The sequence below is a fragment of the Melanaphis sacchari genome, unplaced genomic scaffold, assembly GCF_002803265.2.
Source record: "Melanaphis sacchari strain LSU unplaced genomic scaffold, SCAv2.0 Contig8_pilon_pilon, whole genome shotgun sequence".
In the NCBI taxonomy this organism is placed as follows: Eukaryota; Metazoa; Arthropoda; class Insecta; order Hemiptera; family Aphididae; genus Melanaphis; species Melanaphis sacchari.
Window position 1 is genome coordinate 4476798 of NW_020271635.1, and position 21491 is coordinate 4498288.

General features: G+C 24.1%; 3 protein-coding genes across 6 annotated transcripts in view; 2 read left to right on the top strand and 1 right to left on the bottom strand.

The window, feature by feature from the left end:
* The window catches only part of LOC112602541 (transformation/transcription domain-associated protein), a 26769-nt gene extending 22206 nt beyond the window's left edge, over positions 1 to 4563 (top strand). Inside the window, exons 49-57 of one of the 2 annotated variants that reach the window (XM_025350662.1) lie at positions 1749 to 1923; positions 1990 to 2242; positions 2313 to 2406; positions 2951 to 3166; positions 3241 to 3423; positions 3622 to 3765; positions 3828 to 3969; positions 4032 to 4228; positions 4290 to 4502. In XM_025350662.1, coding sequence (XP_025206447.1) covers positions 1749 to 1923; positions 1990 to 2242; positions 2313 to 2406; positions 2951 to 3166; positions 3241 to 3423; positions 3622 to 3765; positions 3828 to 3969; positions 4032 to 4228; positions 4290 to 4502 — 1617 coding nt within the window. Of the gene's footprint in view, positions 1 to 1748; positions 1924 to 1989; positions 2243 to 2312; positions 2407 to 2950; positions 3167 to 3240; positions 3424 to 3621; positions 3766 to 3827; positions 3970 to 4031; positions 4229 to 4289 lie in introns of both variants that reach the window. The other variant, XM_025350663.1, reaches the window with a different exon arrangement.
* Positions 4564 to 6122: 1559 nt separating this feature from the next.
* Positions 6123 to 15853, bottom strand: LOC112602636 (vacuolar protein sorting-associated protein 8 homolog). 3 transcript variants are annotated; one of them, XM_025350818.1, is made up of 25 exons: positions 15669 to 15853; positions 15448 to 15585; positions 14915 to 15035; positions 14723 to 14842; positions 14366 to 14539; positions 13992 to 14285; positions 13669 to 13887; positions 13394 to 13585; positions 13093 to 13329; positions 12720 to 12842; positions 12546 to 12659; positions 12281 to 12393; positions 11353 to 11521; positions 11091 to 11271; positions 10778 to 10976; positions 10128 to 10266; positions 9845 to 10071; positions 8951 to 9104; positions 8049 to 8176; positions 7825 to 7951; positions 7644 to 7757; positions 7465 to 7588; positions 7278 to 7397; positions 6968 to 7148; positions 6208 to 6289 (listed from the first exon to the last, which is right to left on the bottom strand). In XM_025350818.1, exons 3-25 carry the CDS (start codon positions 14990 to 14992, stop codon positions 6208 to 6210), a joined length of 3609 nt encoding a protein of 1202 aa, XP_025206603.1. In that variant the 5' UTR covers positions 14993 to 15035; positions 15448 to 15585; positions 15669 to 15853. The 3 variants fall into 3 exon arrangements, with proteins under 3 accessions (XP_025206604.1, XP_025206603.1, XP_025206602.1); XM_025350817.1 differs by having other exon boundaries at positions 15448 to 15853; XM_025350819.1 differs by lacking the exons at positions 15448 to 15585; positions 15669 to 15853 and having other exon boundaries at positions 6123 to 6289; positions 14915 to 14992.
* Positions 15854 to 18123: 2270 nt separating this feature from the next.
* LOC112602574 (beta-catenin-like protein 1) lies at positions 18124 to 20803 on the top strand. Its single transcript, XM_025350723.1, has 10 exons — positions 18124 to 18272; positions 18360 to 18605; positions 18743 to 18849; positions 18907 to 19078; positions 19142 to 19525; positions 19594 to 19742; positions 19825 to 20006; positions 20068 to 20240; positions 20299 to 20485; positions 20666 to 20803. Exons 1-10 carry the CDS (start codon positions 18243 to 18245, stop codon positions 20752 to 20754), a joined length of 1719 nt encoding a protein of 572 aa, XP_025206508.1. The 5' UTR covers positions 18124 to 18242; the 3' UTR covers positions 20755 to 20803.
* The last annotated feature ends 688 nt before the right edge of the window (positions 20804 to 21491 follow it).

Below are 21491 nucleotides of genomic sequence, written 5' to 3' on the forward strand. Positions count from 1 at the left end.
TACAGTAGAACTTTTAAATAAAAGATACTTTTATAGTAAGTCCTTGACATTTTATCAACTACAGTAGAACTCTGATTATCCGGACTAATTAATGTCAAGGATGGTCTGGATAAGCAAATATCCGGATGATTAACATATGATATATCAATAGTTATATAATTATATGTATTTATTGTATTTATTATTAATATATATGTAATATAATTTAAAATTCGTAACCTTAAACAAATAATTGTATTATATATTTAACTGAAACAAAATAAGCCTTAATTATAATATGTGACATATTTTAAAACCAAAAATAAGCCGACTTGGCACATTATTATTTTATTTTGAAAAATATCTTGTCCGGTTAATTGAACATCCAGATGATTAGCATTCGGATAATCGGAGTTCTACTGTATTTAGATTTTAGATGATTTAATTTATAGAAAATTATAGTTTGTTCAAAAATACCATTCTCTATTTAGAGTTGTCCATTAGGAGATATTTCACTGTATTTATTTTTTAAATTAATTATAAAGTTATAAAATGTTGTGTTAAGTGTTAAAATTATAATCAAGATTTTATAACATTGATAAAATTTATAAGATATAGTTGATTAAGTATAAAAATTTAACTTACTAAAAAAATGCTAAATCCTTCCTGTATAACACAAATTATCACTAATCTATACTTCTATACTCTATCTAGTGAGAGATCATCCTGCGGCCTTGTAAAATTTAGTTCTTCTGTACATCTGAATATGACATTCCGTCATTGATTGTAGGGTGTCACAAAGGAATATGCAGAATTATCATGTTCAATTGTTTAATTTAAAATTAAATTAAATAATATATTATTATTTATTATTACATACATTATCTGATAAAAAAATCATTTTTCCAACATATTTTTAATTTGTTTAAGCAGGAATAATATTGGAAGACATTTTAGAACACTTTATATTCTTGGTACTTGTCCAATATGCTATCTACCTTAAATATTTTATCTACTGTAATTTTATTATAGTTTAGTATAATATCTACCGTATGCTGTATATTATACATACTTTATCATTTTGCAATTAAGATTTAAGATTAAGCTTTTATTGAAAACCCAAATCATATTATATTTATATTTTATACCCTAGTAAGTTAGGAAGGTTAGTAGGTATACCTTTATATTATACCTGTTTAATGTGTGTTTGTGAGTCGTGTCGATTATATACATAGTTTTACTGTGATTTATTTATTATTAAATATTATTTAATAATTATCATTATGAGTTTGTCAACTATGAGTTATTTATATCGACACATAATTCAAAATGAAGAGATATGTAAACATTTTTTAAGTATACGCGGTTTATTACCAATCGACCAAACTTGTAAAAAAATTAAAAACCAAGCAATTTGTGGTGGTGAGTTAAAATAAGTTCTGAAAAATAGTTGAAAACGTGATTCGGAATATCATACTTCACCAACATAAAATGACGGTAGATAGCATACTAAACCATCAAACGTGTGGTAGATAGCATATTGGACGAGTACCATATTCTTATAATAATTTTATAGTCACAAATTGCTTAAAAATTCCTGAAATGTTAGTGTTATTAAAAGATTAGATTTGTATTGATCTGAAAAACAAATGTTTATGATATCCAAAAAATTATAAATCAAATACTATTAGTACATTTTTCTTTTATTAAATTTAAAAGAAAAAAATTTTCTTAAAAAACATAAAATATTATTAATATATAAATTTTAGATGGTTTGGTTCAGAGAAAATTGGTATGAAGAAGTACTGAGACAACTTCGTCTTGGATTGGCAAAATGTTATAATATTGCTTTTGACAGCCGAGGATCTGTTGCAGATGCCCAAATAACACCTCATACATTAAATTTCATTAAGAAATTAGTATCAACATTTGGAATTGGAATAGGTAAAATTTGTTTGAAAACAAATTTATATTTGAATTTTATGTTTAATTATTCAATTTATTTTTCAGAATTATTAGCTAGTAATATGGCTGCTAATAGTGCAGCTATATCTACTAAAGGGTCATTTCCAGGTTCAGGGTCTGAGAGTTTAGCTAAACGAGCCCAGACAACAATACAAGATCCAGTTTTCCAAAAAATGAAACAACAGTTTTCTATTGATTTTGATTTTACTTTGCCTGCAGCTATGAAATTACATCATATGATTTCAAAAATGAAAAAATGGATAAAAATATTAGAGACTAAAATTAGACTTTTACCAAAGTAATATTTAGAAAATTGTTATTTGTATGTTTATTTATGTATAATTTTATTAATTATATTTTATTTATAGATCCTTTTTAATTGAAGAAAAATGCAGATTCCTTAGTAATTTCAGTCTTCAAACTGCTGAAATTGAAATTCCCGGAGAATTTTTACTTCCAAAGGTATGCATTTTGAAACTTAAATTATTTAGATTTAAAATAAAATGTTTTCTATTTTTGAAAATAAAACATGTGAAATTTATTTGATTATAGTTATTAGTTATTAATTTAAAAATAAAAAATATAAATCAAAGTTAATGTTATTTATTTTTATTTTTATTAGCTTTCAGTAAAAACTATAACTCAAAAATTCAAAGCTAGTCTTAATAATTATTGTTTAAAGCTTGGTTAAATATTTTTAGTAAAAATATAAAATATTGTTTCTAAACTCTTAGGTAGTCTTTTACCCATAAACAAACAACCAAAGTATTAGCTTAATACTAGTTCTAATCAGCAAAATCATGTCTTTATTATTATTATTATTATTATTATTATTATAATTATTATTTATTTATTTATGTACTCATTATAGTTCAATTATATAGTCAAAATTTGTTTTATTCTAATTTTTTTTTCACATAAAAAAAACTTGTATTAAATACAAATTAAAAATAGCACAATCATTAAACGTAGGTAAAAAATTTAATATTATAAATATATTTTTTAGCATTCACATTATTATGTGAAAATTGCTCGTTTTATGCCAAGAGTTCAAATAGTTGAAAAGCACAACACATCAGCCAGAAGATTAGTTATGCGTGGTCATAATGGTAAACTATATTCCTATTTGGTAATGCATGATGCTGGTTTAGGTGATACAAGACGGGAAGAACGAGTCTTACAACTATTAAGGATGTTAAATCATTACTTAACCAAACAAAAGGTAGATAAAACTAATTAATTTTAATTGTATTTAATAACCAACAAATCTTAAAGTGTCATAATCTTTATTTTTAGGAAACTTCTCGCAGATTTTTATACTATACAGTACCTAGAGTTGTTGCTGTATCACCACAACAAAGGCTTGTTGAAGATAATCCTTCATCATTATCATTACTTGATATTTTTAAGTCAATGAGTACAACTCAACCTTATGATGATTGTATTGAACATTATTACCAACGCTTAGCTAATATTCAAGTAATATATTAAATAATATTAAGGTTTGCCAACTGGAAATTATTTTCTCTATGCTATGATGTATCATACCAAATTTATTACCAAATATAAATTTATTTTGTTATTACACGTTTAAAACATAGAGACAATAAATACAAATTTGGCATTCTTTTAATTAACAATGATTACATTTTTTCAATTCCATTTTTTTTTTTCTAGAATCAAGGTACTCAAGCAAATATTCAAATGCTTTTGGATGTATTTTTAGAAGTACAGCAAAATTATTGTCAAAGCCATATATTGAAAAATTGGGCAACTCTTACATATGCTTCACCTACGGATTATTGGACATTTAGAAAAATGGTATAAATAATTAATTTTTTCATACTTTTTATTCACAAATTTATGATAATTTATTTGTCTAGCTTACACTTCAATTATCTTTATCATGTTTGGCTGAGTATGTATTACATCTTACCAGACTTAATCCTGATATGATGTATATACATCAAGATTCTGGTTTACTTAATGCTTCATACTTCAAATTTGATGTTGACGACAAAAAAGGTAATTATTGTCAATAATTAATATCTGTAAATTGAATAAAATTAATTTAATATTCATTTTAGGTGAACTAGTTTCCAATCGACCTGTTCCCTTTAGATTAACTCCTAATTTTGTTGAATTAATGACTGATATTGGTAAAAATGGTCCTCTAACTGCAAGTATTATGGCTACTGCAAGGTGTTTTAATCAACCTAACAACAAAGTTCAAGCTATTCTTAGGGCTATACTCAGAGATGAAATGATCACCTCCTATAAAAAAGTAAATCAATTAAATTATTATTTTATCATGTAAATAATAATTTTTTTTATATTTTTTATAGAAATTGGAAGATGAACTTTCAACTGATAGAGACGAAATATCTGGTGACATAATCATTAGTATGGTTACAAAAGCAGTTAATTCTATAATGCACAGACTAAATAGTCTGGCAAATTTTGACGGTACTGATAATAAGGTGAGCACAATTGTAAGTGCAGCGTCATCCGTTGATAATTTATGCCGAATGGATCCAGCATGGTACCCATGGCTTTAAAATATTTTTATGAAGACTTTGGTTTTCAAATATTTATAGATCTCTTAGTTAACATTTATTGCTTATAAAATATTAAGATTTCTATACCTTTTTACTATTTGTATATATATATGAAAATAAAATATATAACAATATTTTATTTATTTTTACCTTATTATACTCAAGTACAATGTTGTACTTTAACCTAGTTCTTAACGGTATAATGTTTTTTTTTTATCATTATAATTATATATGTATATAAGTATTGTATTATAAATTATTCAAAATTTATCAATATTTTCTGCAATAAAATTTAAAGAATTATTGAAATTTTAAATAATTAACTATGTTAAAAGCACAAATACTTTAATGTGAGTTTAAACAGAACCTCTCAACTATTTTTTAATGATTTTTTTTTTTTTATTATTGGTATATTGTTAACAGCTCAAACTCCATTAGAATAAAATAATATTGAAACATTATATTATATTATCACAATATCACTTATTAAAAATTAAACTAAATTGTGCTATAATTTATTTAATGGTTTTTGGTTATTGGCTTTCGTAATAAAACAGTGAAGTAGAACATTTATATTAAGAATAATTGAAATTAAACCTATTATAATTAACAAATATTGTATATGTTTATTCTCTATTTTTCCTAAAAAAAATTCCATTGTTTATTTTCAGTATTAATATGATTATGTAGTGATATTATTGGGGTTTTTAGATAATAATTCAACAAATGATACAATACAATGGTACTAGAAAATTAAAAAATAGTAAAATTAGTATTAAATTTTAATACTAAAAATAAGTAGGCAAGTGGATACAACTCTACAACTCTGCTACAACTCTGTTTTACATAAGGTGTTGAGTGGGTCACTATTATAAGTGTGTTAAATTTGAATTAAATTATATTATTTTTTACAAAAACCCTTCTGAGCGGAAACGATAGATTTTCTTATACATAGATTATAACAGCTAAAAAATCTTTTATTAAATTTTTAAAATTAAGGTAAAAAAATAAAACTTTTATGAATTTTGTCAAATTTTATCTTTAAATGGTTTAAAAAAGTATTGTTACTACAGATTTTTGATATCTTTTAATTATAAAATTAATAATTTATGAATAGTTTTACATTAATTTTTTTAATAATTTCTACCCAGAAAATAATTTATAATTGACATTTATAATAAAAATTGAAAATTTTTCTTAATATAAATTAGATCAAATATGCTATCAAAAACCACCCTCAAAATTAAAACATTTTATTAACTACTTATCAAGTATCTATAAACAAAAAAAACATGCATCACTGTTAAATAAATACAATTATCGCTCAAAATCTAAAATTCTAATTTAATATTTTCATTTATGTAACTAGTATTAAATAATATATTCTGTATCATAAATGCTCTGTTTACATAAAACTAAATTTAATTAGTAACGGAATAGATTAAGAATCAAAAATGATTTATTAACCACTGTTCCAGTAAGAATTACCATACCAAATACCAATACATGATGTATAATTTTAGCATAAAAAATACAGTTAACTCAAAACAAGTTATGATGTACATTTAGTTTGAAGAGCTTGGAACTAGTATAGTCAATAAAACAAAATTACATATTGTATAAATTGACTATATTTTAATAATTAAATAAATATGTAAGGAATATTTAACAACGGTTAACATTTAAAATAGATAAATAATTAATACTATAAATTGACATTAGTAAAGGTGCAATATGTGCAAGTTGTGTTCAAACCCAAACAATCCGAATGAAATCCATGACCACATCTATTAAAAAAAATATATATATATATATATATATATATATAAAAGTTTATGTAGCTATAGTATAATTAAATAATATCATTAAATACAGTGGAATTATGAGAAAGGTAATTGTATAACTCTAGTAGTTTTATCTACATTTTTTAGGTTGGTTCTTTTATAAATCAAATATTAAACCTACAAAAATATTTTATTTAATAGTTGATATATCTTTATGTAATAAATATACTTTCTGCAGAATATATAATAACATTATGCATTAAGTATAATGAAATAACCAGCAAATACTAGCTATTTTTTAACAACCAGTAATATCACATTTTTATTTGGAATAATGAAATCAATCAAAATCTATGAAGTAATTTAACATTCAACTGTATGATAGTCATTAATGTTTATCTTAGGCTTAAAAATTGGTTTATCATGCTACATGTTGTGATCATTGAGTCTAATATGAAATAAATATGTGATAATTATCTAAATAAATTTAAGGAATCATGAAAATGAGATTTTTAATTAAATTAAATGTAAGATGAAACCTGTCTTTAAATTATCCCTAAACAAGCAAAAATGAAGAGATACCATCAATCAAATATTAAACTAAATTAATTATACACTTCAAACTATTAAAGTTAATTTTTATCAAAAAAAAAAAAATTTTATATATGTATATTTATATACCTGAAGACAAACATTGGTTCCATAACAATTTTTTGATTACATAATGAACATATTATAGGATTACTAACACCCTTTTTGGTAACATTTATTGCATCAGCTAACTTGCTGTGTAAATCATCATGAAGTAATGTTTCAAAGGACTTTAATACATCTTGTTCATACTGACATTTATCAATTAAACCTAAATTAAATTATAATTTTTTAAAATATAATTAAATAATTTTTTATTTAGTACATGTGATTCAATATTATTTAAGATTTTAGAAACAGTATTATTAATATTAAAATGTTTAAAATGATATGTTCTCACCCATTATAAGATTTCTGAAATGTCCAACAGTCCCCTGAGTTATTGATGAACTATTCAAAAGCAAATGCATTTCAGTGGCTAAATTAAGATTACTATTATCCAAAACTTTATGTAAATGTTCTGAATAATAAAAAACCACGATGAAATAAAGTAAACATAAAAGAGAAAACATTAAAAACAACAATACCATGTGATTGAAGATTCAGGAGACACTGTAAAATTGGTAGCCATGTAATTTTGGGATCAAGCACAGCAGATCCTCTTTGAGCTAATGCCACCAAAACTTCAGTGCATTCTTCAACAGCGTTTTCCTAAGAAAAACATTGTAAAATTGCACTAACTATGTATATAAAATAAAGCACGAACCCTTAAAATAGCTTCTTTTAGTTTACTGAATAGTAAATCAAACGCTCCTTGGAAATCTCCTAATCTTTCCAGAAATATAGCTGTAACATTGTCTAATCCTGCTTTTTTTGTTGCCTAAAACGCAACAGAATATTCAATTTAATAGATAATCCAAGACAATACAATTTATTATAATTCTTACAGTCATTGCTTTTGTTAAATGTAATGAATCATTTGTTTTTACAAAATTCATTACAGAATTTGGTTCATATTCACATAAGAGTTCCAAATAATGAGTGCATAGTTTCATATCAGAATTTACATACTGTCTAAAAATATTGAATAAATGTGTTAGTAAATTAAGCATTATTAATTATATCATAATTATTTTAAAATTAAAAAATAAAACTAAAATATTTTACTTACATAGCACCTTTTAAAAAAAGATATTTCTGATAATTTGTTTTTGTTTGATTAGAAACATCATATACAAGGTGTGGATAAAATGTTCCAAATATTACTCCACATTGAACTGAATCTATTTCCAGTAAAACCTATATACCTTATTATTATTAGTTTTTATTACATTTTTATTAAATGGTTTAATATAAAATAAATATTTAATAGAATAATCAATTTGAATATATAGGTATCATACTTTATTCTAGTTAAACTTAAATAAAATTACTTTTTTTTATATAAATACTAAGCGTTTAGAATATATAAAAAGTTAAGCCTAGAGACCTATATCTGTAAATTTTTGTTAATTATATACATGTATGCATAAATGGTTACAAATTGGAAAACCATGATATAAAGTACTCAAGTATAATATAATAATTTTGTTTTTTTAAATATGATATAAATATAATAAAACAAAAATTGAAATCTTTCAAAATTAATATATAATTTAATTACTTAGGAATTCTTTGACTGTATTATAATTAATTATTAAAAAATTTATAAAAATGTAAAACTAAAAAAAAAAAATTATCAATTATGCAATATAAACTTTTTATAATTTTTATTAAAATGTTTTCAAATTAATTTATAGTTTACTAAGCAATAACCCACAAAAATCATGCAAATTAAACAATTTCTGAACTTTATCTATAGTTAATTAATTTAACATTATTAGTTAGTTTGTATTCATTCAAATATTTTTAATTTATGATGTAAATATTTTTATTTTATTATTATATTAATGTATTATGCAATAAATTAGGTTATATATATTATTTTTTTTTTACTGAAATATTAGTATTATGAACATTATTACTGATTACCTAATCAAACACATAATATTAAATATAAATTTAAGAAAATACCTTTGAGTTATCATAAGAAAGTTGTTCAAGATATTCTGGTTTGGAACTAATAAATGAAAATATTTGATATTTGTTTGAATCGTCGAGTATATAATACTTGAACATTTGACTTAATTCTCCGCGTTCTAAACAAATTTCTCTGCAAACAGTATAACTGAAAAAAAAATGTTTGATCCAATCTACTTTAATAATAATTTTAGATTCTCTTAGTTAAGTAATGTATTGGTTATATAATATTTTATTTATTTGTTTATTTTTTGTCATTTATTACTATGTAGAACAATAATATTATGGTCATTTCATGTTTAAAGATGGTTTTTTATGAGTAATCAAAAATAATAATTTTCAATATATGATTTTTAATTATTGCTCAAACATAAATAACTGAAAGAACTTGTATTTTTCATCAAATATTTATATCAGCATTTTCTTTAATTAACTTTCACTTATAAAATTTAAGATATCAAAATGCATAGGTACTTTTTTTATAAGAGTATTAAGTTAAAATAGAAAAGTCTTTAATTTGTAAATATTATGTTAATATAACTAGTTTATAGTTAACAATTTTCAATTTTAATAGCTTTGCATAAAATTGTGGATGGATTGTAGATAGAAAAATATAATATAATATATATTATGCCCAAAATGTTATGTTTCAACATATTATATTAAAGCTTTTTTTACCATAAATCTATTAATTATAAATTCATGTAATAATTTTTATATAATATCTGCAAAGTTTTGGGAAAAAATTGAATCTCTGCTCAGGATTGTTTTTTTATATGCACTAATTTTTGTTGAATTTAAATAACACACTAACTAACTCAATGACTAAGTACATTCATATAACTACTACATAGTAAAATGATCTTGGATTTCAATTTTATAACTTACAATTTTGCCTCTTCTGCAATTTTCAATAAATCAGGATAATTGTCAAATGCTCCAGAGCGTATTAATTGAATAAATGCTTTTTCTCTATCTTCAATAGGTGTTGTTTGTTCTGTTGATATCAGCTTTGATGTGACAATTTCGAAAACTTGTTTATCAAGTTTTATAAAATTACCATCTTCTTGTTGCCAACGCACTATAAATGCATAAACTAAACCTAGTTGATTTGACTAAACATAAAAATAGTTAAAATTTTGAAATTTAGTTAAAAAAATTAAATACTGACTTTCAAATCTTTACTGTTCATTATAAGTGATGTTAAAATACAACAAATTCGTTGTTTTTGTTGACTCATAAAACGACAATCAGAAAACGCCATTGAAAAGACGTTTAGGAACTCAGTTGTATTGAATTTAAGCAAAATTCTATAATACAAAAAATCATAATAAATTTAAAGGTTTTTTTTTTTTTAATTGAATAAAATATAAACTTAAGATAAATTAAATTAAACTAACAGAAATTATTATGTGTACTTGTCTAATATTATTTGTGTAATGATGCATTATATTCCTATGTTTTAAAAATAAAAATTGTATCAATATAAAGGAATGTTTGAGATAAAATTACAAATTTGTGTTTTTATACTAAGTACACAAAGTATATATACTGTATAAACAATCATTTTACCATAGATGTAGCTTAACTTAAATTAAAAAAAAATGTAGTTAATTTTTGTTATTGAGCAATATTGATTTAAATCAAAATTAAAATTCATAAAAGTTAACCATAAATACATGAAATGTTTTGTAATGTAACTATAAAATATAAATACACATAATTAGTAATATTTTATTATAATTAAAATTAATTCTGGTTACAACATATTGTTATTGATGATACCAACTGTATATTTAATAATAAATATATCATATTTACCTAAGATATGGATATATATCTTCATCATCTTTTGCTTTAATACTGTGTTGAGAGCATAGAAATTGTACAATATTATTCCTGACCATATCTTGTAAATGTTGAGGTATATAGCCTCTATTAGGATATGCAATACCTAGTAAACACCCACTTAAATAAATCAAAATTTTGTTTCCAAGTTCTATTGCATCATCTGTATACTCTAAAAGTTAAAAAAAAAAAAAAATAAGTAAAATAAATACTACTGTTATTTATAATTTTTATATTAATATTTTATCAGTATACTGAAGATATTGAACATTAATTTATATTATACCTTCATTTGGTAATGGAACAATTTTAGGAATAAGTTCTTGTAAGGGTGTTAAATAATCTTCTAATGCCCTTGTCCAAATACTTATGAGACCATCATATAACCCATGAGCTCTTGATAGGTTTAGAGATTGTTCAATGTCTAAACATTCAACTTTTACATTAAGTATACATTTTTCAATTTCCTATGATAAAAAAATAAATACATATATGATATCATATTAAGAACAAAAAAAAATTAAATTTTACCAATATAAATTAAATACCTTTAATTGCTTAGTACGCGAAAGATATGTGAATAACTTTTGAATTATAATTGTTGGTACTTCATCAAATTGACCTTCAACTAAATAGTTCTTTAAACATTCCAAGTAAACTTTGCAAGAAGATTCATTCATCTCTACTCCATCCCATAAGCGATTAAACAATAGACTTCTAAAGAAAAAATAATTGTTAATAGATATTTATTTTATTGTTAAAAACTAACTTGAGAAATTATTATTATAAATTTATTATAGTATAAATTATGTACTAGTTACTAATTAGTATTTACTAGGTCTTGGAAGTTGATGCATTTCGTATTTATTTTTTTTGGAACTTATTAGACGATGCTCTAATGGCCACAAACGTGTTTCATAAACATGTGAATCTAAATAAATAATTTTTATTTTGCATTTTTTTTGTATTTTTTGTCATTTTAAAGTCATATTTTCTTTTTAAGTTCAATTTCTTGTATTTATAATTAAATTTTGTCAATTAACATCTTTATACGTGTAGTTTTTGTTTTATACAGACTGTATATAAGCATTTACATCAACTTTATATTTTACACAAGTTACATACAAGGGGTTAGGTAAAAATAAAGATTCAATAGAATAAGGCATTGTTAGCTGTCATTTTAATTTTGATAATATAAAATATGCTTTGATAGTGCAATGTAATAATTTTGAATAATTTTTATTATTATTACTACTCTTTAAAAAAAAATGTATTTTTATTAATTTTAAACAAATATTTATAATTTTTTATGTCATTATGTTTGATTCCTTGTCATTTTTATGTTATATTTGCATATTTTTTAGGTTATTTTTTAATGTTTTTAAGGTCATCAACTTCCGAGCCCTAGTGTTTACATAAATATATTCATAAATCATAAATATTTCATAACTACATATAGTTATTTAATTAACTTACGTTTTTTGTAGATGTACACTTATGTCAAATACAATAGGAATTCCTTCCTTATAATTTATTGAGTTATTTGTATCTACCATAGAATCAATGTACAAAGCAACAATGTTTATGACCTAATAAAATAAGATGTTTGATATTTAACATTTAAATATGCGTAATTTAATTTATTAATTTTTATTATACTGTGGTAATTTATAACTATTATTTTCTTTTTTAATATTAATTAAAAATAACTAACATGTAATTATTGAACATAAATAAATACCTTGTCTTTAACTATTTTATGTCTATGCGCTCTTGTACCTCTAAGGCCAAGAACAGCTTTCCCTCTTTCTTCCAAAAAATCCACACCTAATTGCAATGCATCACTAAAAAGTTTCTAAAAATGATTATAAAAATTTTAATTTCTTATAGCGATAAAAAATATTGAGATTATTACTTTATCTGTTAAACTATCTAAACGTTCAATCCAGCTTCTTATACTAATAATATGAACACTCTTCTTTCCTAACAATACTAATTGGCTATTATAACCATGGACTGAACTATAGCAACATTTATCCTAAAACAATTGTATATTTATAACATATATATAATATGATTTAAATTATACTACAGCTAAGTAGTTATTTAAGTATAATCTATAAATTGGTAATAGAAATAAATAATCACTGAATAAAACCCTAGAAAAATGCAAGGCTCATATTATTTTGATTTTGAAGCCAATATAGAGGATGAAATAGAGAATTATTATTATAATATAATGTTAAAAATATTTTTCCATGTGTATTTTTTAAATATTAGTTACTTACTAAATGTTGACTATCTGTACCATTATAATAGCTAGAAGTATAAACTAAGGAAATATTTAAAAGATCTGACTGTTCCATTTCATCTCCTACACGAACATCAACAAGATGAACTTTATCTGATGAGTCCATAGTCAATAGAGTGCGTGCATTCATCCAGCTGCATGCAATTATTGGGTATGATAATTTTATTTTTTGTAAAATACAACAACATAGACGATCTTGGTCATTGATATTAACCTAATATTATAGAATAAAAATATTTATAGAGTAAGCATTTGAAAATCACATCATGAAAAGTTACTTGATAAAAGTAGACAGTATCATCTCGTGTGAAGGCTAATACTGGGTCCATAATTCTATGACTCGAATTGAATGTTTTATTAAACTGTATAATAACAAACTGCCAAGATAGTAATGGTAAACATGGGCGTGATGAAATTATATTGTTTGATAATAGTAGTTCAGTGTTTGGTCGAATTGTAACAATGATTACCTAAAATTAAATTTAAAATAATTTTTTGTAAACATATATATAATTTATTGTTTTTGTAAGTAACCAAAAAATAATAAATTTACTTTAGACAGAGTAGCCATTGCTATTATTACATAGCCATTCATAGGATGATTGGCTAATTGATTGAATAATAATGGTTCAATACAACATACTCTTCCACGACCACCAGAAAATAAACATTTTGATTCAACACTACGTATACCAAAATTTCTTTTAAAATTTAATTCAAACACAGATCCAGAACTATTGTTCACAATAGCTAAATTCGGCAAATCTGTAAACTATAATAAAAATTTATAAATACAGCATAATTTATAGAAGGATAATTTAAATTTATCAATAAAATTGTGCCGATTTGCAAAAATATTTTTTATTTAAGACTTACTTTAAGATGCAACACTGCAGTATCTGAAGTATGTGCATCATTCATGACTCTCAGTATTTTACAAGTAGTAGAAGAAGAATCAAACATTATTATTGTTCCATTTATGTATCCAACAATAAGTCGAGAACAATCAAAATTAAAATCTATTGCAGACACTGCACCACAGTTAACAGCTTCATGATACCATTGGAATGTTTGTAAAGAATCAAATAAAATTATAAAACCTTTGCTTGTACCAATAGCAATAAGAAGTGAAAACTTAATAGCACTAGGTTGTCCAGCATCAAAACGATTCTATTGTAAATAATAAAATAGGTACTTTAAATGTATTTTAACATATTTTTTAAAAGAAAATGTAGACTAAATAAGCTTACACAAAATGAATGCATTTGATTGGAAACAGGTTTCAGAATTGTATGGCGTAAAATTCGTCCAGGATCTGATTTTAAGTTTAAGCATTTTGGTGGCTGTTCGGTGTTAATTTGACAACTGTTTGAGCTACCTAATGAATTAGAATCAGTTCCTGAATCATACCATGGTACTTTTAACTAAAACAAAATGAGAATGAATTATTATACTACATAATTAAATTAATGTATTAAAATGTTTAAATATGTTTCTATATTCTATATACATTTCATTAAATGGTTATTAGTTATAACTTAAAGTTAGAAATATTATATACTATTACAACAATTTATAAGAAATTATTTTATTATTTATATTTTTACTTTGTCCTGGTAGACGGTTATATCATCTTCACTTAATAAAGAAATATCTCCATCATTTAATATACTTTCTACAGTAGGAATATCATTGACTTTAGGAATATTGAACTCGGTGTCATCAATCTAAATAAACATAATTACAAACTGTAGTAATTTATATAATATATATAAGAAATCATAGAATGTAATAAATACTTCAGATGAACCCAAATTTAATGTCTCTAATATGTCTATTAAAGATTGTTTATCTTGATCTATTCTGTGTGTTTCCATTTCAAATAAAATTGATCAATATTAGATAATTTTCATTCTATAACTAAAAATATTATTTAAATCATCAACTACACAATAAAAATAAAAGTTTAACATACAATAATGCAATAGTTTGGCTCATAACAAAGAAATTACCAATGAAATAGTAAGGCCAAAATGAACAGAAAATTATGTAATAGGAACTAACATTTGGTAAAAATATTAATAAAAGACTTATTTACAAATTTAATAACATTCCTTATTGGCCTTATTTAATGAAATGTGAAATAGTACATTAATAAGAATATTAGTACATAAAAATTATGACAGTAAACAATATGACTATCAACAATAGCCTTACTAAGACAATCCATCAGTGTTAAAATAGTATTAAATTAAAACTTTCAACTGAAGTAGTCATGAGCCACACCGCGATTGCAATAAAGTCAGTAACAATCAAAACATATCAATATTACTAAGCATGTAGAGTCTGCTAATTTTGCCGGCGATACGTAGTGGGTGCCAAAATCAGTCTTTCCTGTTTGTTTTATAACTACTGCCCCATAATAATAGAAATATCTATCGCCTGACATCGTGTAATAGGTTTTTATATTCTATATTACGTTACAGCATAATCATAATATATTAATAACGCATGCCCAGAATTGAAAATTAATATTATATAAGATGGTATTACAAGTCAAACATGGAAAGCGGATACAGAAGACGATTAACCGATTGCGATCCTCGGTCGTTTGAAAAAGTTCAGTTTGTCGATTAACGACTAAACAAGTAGAATATTATGCTGCAAAAGCGATTAATCTTAGATATTGTAATGTATTGAAAATTTGAAAATAAAGGTAAATGATAAAAGATAGTATGGACCACTATCTCAAATCATGGTATAGAATGTACACTGTAAAGACTGAATACCGATTCACTGATTGGATTGGTAGTGGGCGGGACAGCGACAGTAATATTATCAGCTTGCTCTGGTTAAATTACATTTATTCTGTGATTAAATAATAAATATTATTAAACGAGGATTTTGCGGTGGCAGAAATTTAGCGACTAAAGCGCTGTCTAACCGATTTACACCGGTTGATGGATTTTATTTATTTAGGCATTCAATTGCTATTTTCGGAATTAATTATTTTTATTTTACATACAAAAAAAGTACCGGTCAAGCTGCGGGAAATACATCCAATCCGCCGTAGCCGGATTGCCCAGCCGGATATCGATTTTCACCGGTTGATGACTCCGTTAGCTAGGCACTCGATTACCATTTTTGAAATTTATTTATTTTACGTACAAAAAATGAAAAAAAGCATCGGGCAAGTGTAGGAATAAGGTACTACACTGGTTGATGAATGATGACCGAATGCTAGATATTCAAATTTGGCTTTCATAGATTTATTTATTCAATTATGCCTTAAAAAACAACACCAAATTAAATTTAAAACAAAGCCACTAAATTAGTCATACAACGTCACTAATATCGTTATCACCCAACTAATTATAGACTTTTCCCTGTATTTTCTCTCGAGTCCTGTTTCCTATCCGAGGTAGGTATTCACTCACTGTGAGTTTCACTAGCCTCTAATACTTAGTCTAGTATAATATTCAAATGTGTAGTTAATAATTTATGATATTGTACTTATTATTATTATTGATTTGTTAATGGTTAAGTTTTTAAACAAACAATTGTTATACAAACACACTACGCGCCATTCACTTTAAATATTGTTATTATTATTTCACTAATCTTTTACATAGTCTTGGCAGACGATTTACTTTTGATAATATTTTTCTATTACATTTTAAGTTATTACAAAAAACATAGGTATAGTAACTTTTGATGTGATTTTAACGAAGTTGAATTTTATAACAAGATAAATAAATTGTATAACGAAGGACAATTTTGTGTTAAAACACAAATTGGCAATGGACAAATGAGCATGAACTTTACACACGGGAACAATTGGTGTGTGGGATAGATAGTTGCTTCATGGGAAAAAAGTTCACTCTACTATAGTGTCACCGACTGTTTTATATTTATTATAATTTTTAAAAAATTAACGAATTCATAGTTGAAAATTATTACCTACTTTACTAAAGGCCATTAGAGGTCGGCTTAGTATAAGACATAAAGATTGACAAATTAGACATATTTTTAAAATACTGATTAAGACGGAATGATTTTGTTGAATTTGTTCTGTGATCTTTTTTTCTTTGGATGATATATTTTATATTTTATTAATAATTGTTATATAATTTTATGTACAATTAATTTAACCTAATTAACCATCTATTTTACTAATCTAATTGTACTGACAAATAGGAATTTGAATAATAATATTTACCTATTATTTTACATTGTACCAACACTTATTTCAAAAAGATTTTGGCTAAAATTCAATCCAATATCCCCCCCCTCCCTCTTCTGCGACAGTATTTTCTGGTTCTATGCCTGATACATAATTTTTAGTAAATAAAAATATACTTATGTATTATATAACGTTTAACAGTTTTAAGTTCATACAAAGTACAAAAAATATTTTTGAATTACAACAAATTTAAAATGTATAGGTAGACATAACAAATATTTCATTGTATAAGTATTGACATCTTTTAGAACCAATAGCCATAGACCTTATATGTTGCCTATGTTTAGAACAAATATTTTATGAACTTAATGTATTTTTGGTGAAATAAGTAATGTCACGTGTATTGTAGAACAAAATTTGTTCCATAATACAATTAGTTCTAAAAATCAAAACAGATAGATGTAATAACGTGTAAATAGATATTTGTTTCAATAACTAAAAGGCCATTGGAATCATAGATATAAGATATTGCTTGTATTTTTTTAAATTGCTATGTCGTGTAATGGACAAGGGATTTTTGAAATGGAATAATGTAAATGTAGAATAGCAAGCAAAATATTAAATAATGCTATATAGTTTGATAATTTGATATTGTCGATATTGATAGGGATATTAAACCATAACTATTAAAATACCAATCCTCTTATTCTTCGACCATGGTTTTAAGTTTTAATTTACAGTTTCTGGACCTGCAATAACCATGTTTGAAAATTTGTAAACATTGTTATCAATATTATCATTTTGACTGATTTAAGAAAAATATACATATTAAAATAAAATAACGTTATATGTTAATCAACGGCTGCGGCACATAAAATTAGTATATTTCCAAAAAAACCAACTAAATTTTTTTTTTTAAATACTGTTACTTAAACTAACCAGTCATGGATATCGGAGAACTATTAGACTACAAAGTATGTGATAAACAACACATGTCTGTCAAATAACTTAGTAATATTTAATAATATATCAGTACCTAATGTATTGTGATTTCGTTTTAGCCTGCTAATACTCCAAAACGACCATTACCTGAAGAAGAAGTTAATCAAATTCAAGAAAATGAAACAGATTATGAACGGCAGAAAAAACTTAGACGATTAGCCAAACATCGTGTTCAACAAATTGAAAAACAAGAGCAAGAACGATTGAAAGCAGAACATGAAAGACTCGCAGAAGAACAGCGTTTGAAACAAGAACGGCAAGATATGGTGCAAAAATTAGTTGACGAAAATCTTGCTGATGCTGATGTAAGGAAATAATTTTTTTGATATTCTTAAATCAAAAAACATATCAAATATTTTATAATGTTATATTAACATAATTAAGTAAAATAATATAAATATTTGAGATTTATATAAGATATTCATGTTTTTTACTTTCATAGGATGGGGTTTTAGATGAAGCAGCTCTAAAACGTATGATTTTATTGTTTGAAAAGAAAGTGTTGAAGAACCAAGAAATGCGAATAAAATTTCCTGAAAATCCTGAAAAGTAATTTTTAAAGTATGATTTATATTCATTATTATATTTTAACTTATTTTAATTTAGGTTTATGGAATCAGAAATAGAATTGCACGATATTTTAACAGAAATGCATGCTATAGCAACTGTTCCAGATTTGTATCCTATTTTAGTCAATTTAAAAGCTGTTGTATCTCTGTTAGAATTACTTTCTCATGAAAACACTGATATAGCAGTTGCAGTTGTCAATTTATTACAAGTTTGTAATTTATAATATATAATCTATTTTTATAAAGTTATTGTATTACATCCATTATTATAGGAATTGACTGATCTTGATTCTTTAAACGAAAATGAAGAAGGTACAGAAATATTGATTGATGCATTATTAAGTAAACAGATATGTGCTTTATTAGTACAAAATCTTGAACGTTTGGATGAATCTGTTAAAGAAGAAGCAAATGGTGTACATACAACCTTAGGAATATTTGAAAATATTATGGAACTAAGGCCTGATATTGTAGTAGATGTTGGTAAACAAGGCCTTATTCAATGGCTTTTAAAAAGAATTAAAGCTAAAATGCCTTATGATGGCAATAAACTTTATAGTAGTGAAATATTATCTATATTGTTACAAAACAATGAAGATAATAGAGCTTTAGTTGGAGAAATTGGAGGGATTGACAATTTATTACAACAACTAGCAGTAAATAAAGCAGTTATTAAAGATTATATTTAAAATTGTTTTTTAACAATATTTAATTTAATTTTTAGTATTATAAAAGACATGATCCTGCTTCTCCTGATGAACAAGAAATGATGGAAAATCTTTTTGATTGTCTTTGTTCTTGTTTAATGGATAAACAAAACAGAGATAGATTCTTGAAAGGTGAAGGTCTTCAGCTAATGAATCTTATATTAAGGTAATTTATTATTTAATCAACAATTATATTTTTTGTTTGTTAAATATAATTGTAAGAAGTTTTGAAAAACTAAATGTTTCAGGGAAAAAAAATTAAGTAGAAATGGTTCATTAAAAGTATTGAATCATGCATTGTCAGGTCCACAAGGCAAAGACAATTGTAACAAATTTGTAGATATTTTGGGACTTCGGACTATATTCCCACTATTCATGAAAACTCCTAAAAAGAACAGAAAAAGAATGCTTAGTACAGAAGAACATGAAGGTACTTAATTATATTCGTTATTTAAGGGCTTAAGAAAAGTCATATATACATATTGTTGCAGAACACGTTATTTCAATAATTGCCAATATGTTACGTAACTGCCGTGGTACACAAAGACAACGTCTCATGACTAAATTTGTTGAAAATGATATGGAAAAAGTTGATAGACTCATGGAACTTCATTTCAAATATATGGAAAAGGTTGAAATTATTGATGCTGAAATTGATGAAAAGGTAAATTGATAATTATGTAACCATAATATTTGCAATTATTAAAAACACTGTTTTTTAGAGCACTGGTGAAGAAGATGAAGATGAAATTTATTTGAAACGTTTAAATGGAGGTTTATTTTCTTTACAACTGATTGATTATATTATATTAGAAGTTTGTAATAGTGGACCAAACATTAAAAAGAGAGTAACTCACATTTTAAACATGCGAGGTGGAACATTAAAAACTATTCGACAAATAATGAGAGGTATTGAATTAAGTTTATTACTATTATTTATTAGAATAAGCCATTATGTTTTTGTTTATATATTTTTTAATAATTTATTGAGAGTAATATAGATATAAATTATAAAGTATTTTCAACAATATTAATTAAATGTTTAATTTAATATTAGTTAAATCCCAAAACAATATATTTTTTTTATAGAATATGCTGGAAATCTAGGTGAGGATGGTGATAAAGAATGGCAGGAACAAGAGCAACGTCATATACTAAAAATGGTTGATAAGTTATAAATTTTAATTGTAAATAAAATATAAAATTAAGATAATTTGATATACTTTGATAGTAAATAATATATTATCGTATGAATTATATTTAATTATACCAATCAACTGCCATTAATTTTTTAATTCTTTATCGATTATTATTCTACTAATTAAAGAAATGTAAAATGTCTACAAACCAATTTTTGATTTATTAGTCTTAAACTTTTATATTAAATAGTGATTAATTTAATAAGATTTGATGTAAAAAATGTGTATAATGAAACCTCTATATAGTGGATAGCCATGGGGAATTAAAAAATGTTGTCCATTAGTAAAAAAATCTTTAAAAGTATATATTTATAAAAAATTACTAAATGACCACTATAGGGAGATGCTATATAGAATTGGTTATATATATACATTGAAATTGGTTTATATTGTAATATAAATTTATTATTTATTACATATTTAATATGCATGTAGCAAAAATTGGGTATAAAAATGCTTATTATAATTTTAACGTAAGTATGTACTCACACTGATGACTGGAGCACATAACCAAACCATTTGTCATTTTTCGAATAGGAAAACATTTAAGATAAAATAAAATATGAACAAAATCTATAAAAAATAAATGTAGCATTTTTATTACTAAAACATTTTTGATTTATACTTGTATTGTTTCCATTTATGAGTGGTAATATTTAATTTTAGTACCACTTTTTATTGTCCATGTCTACTATTAAGAGGTTATAACTCCTATT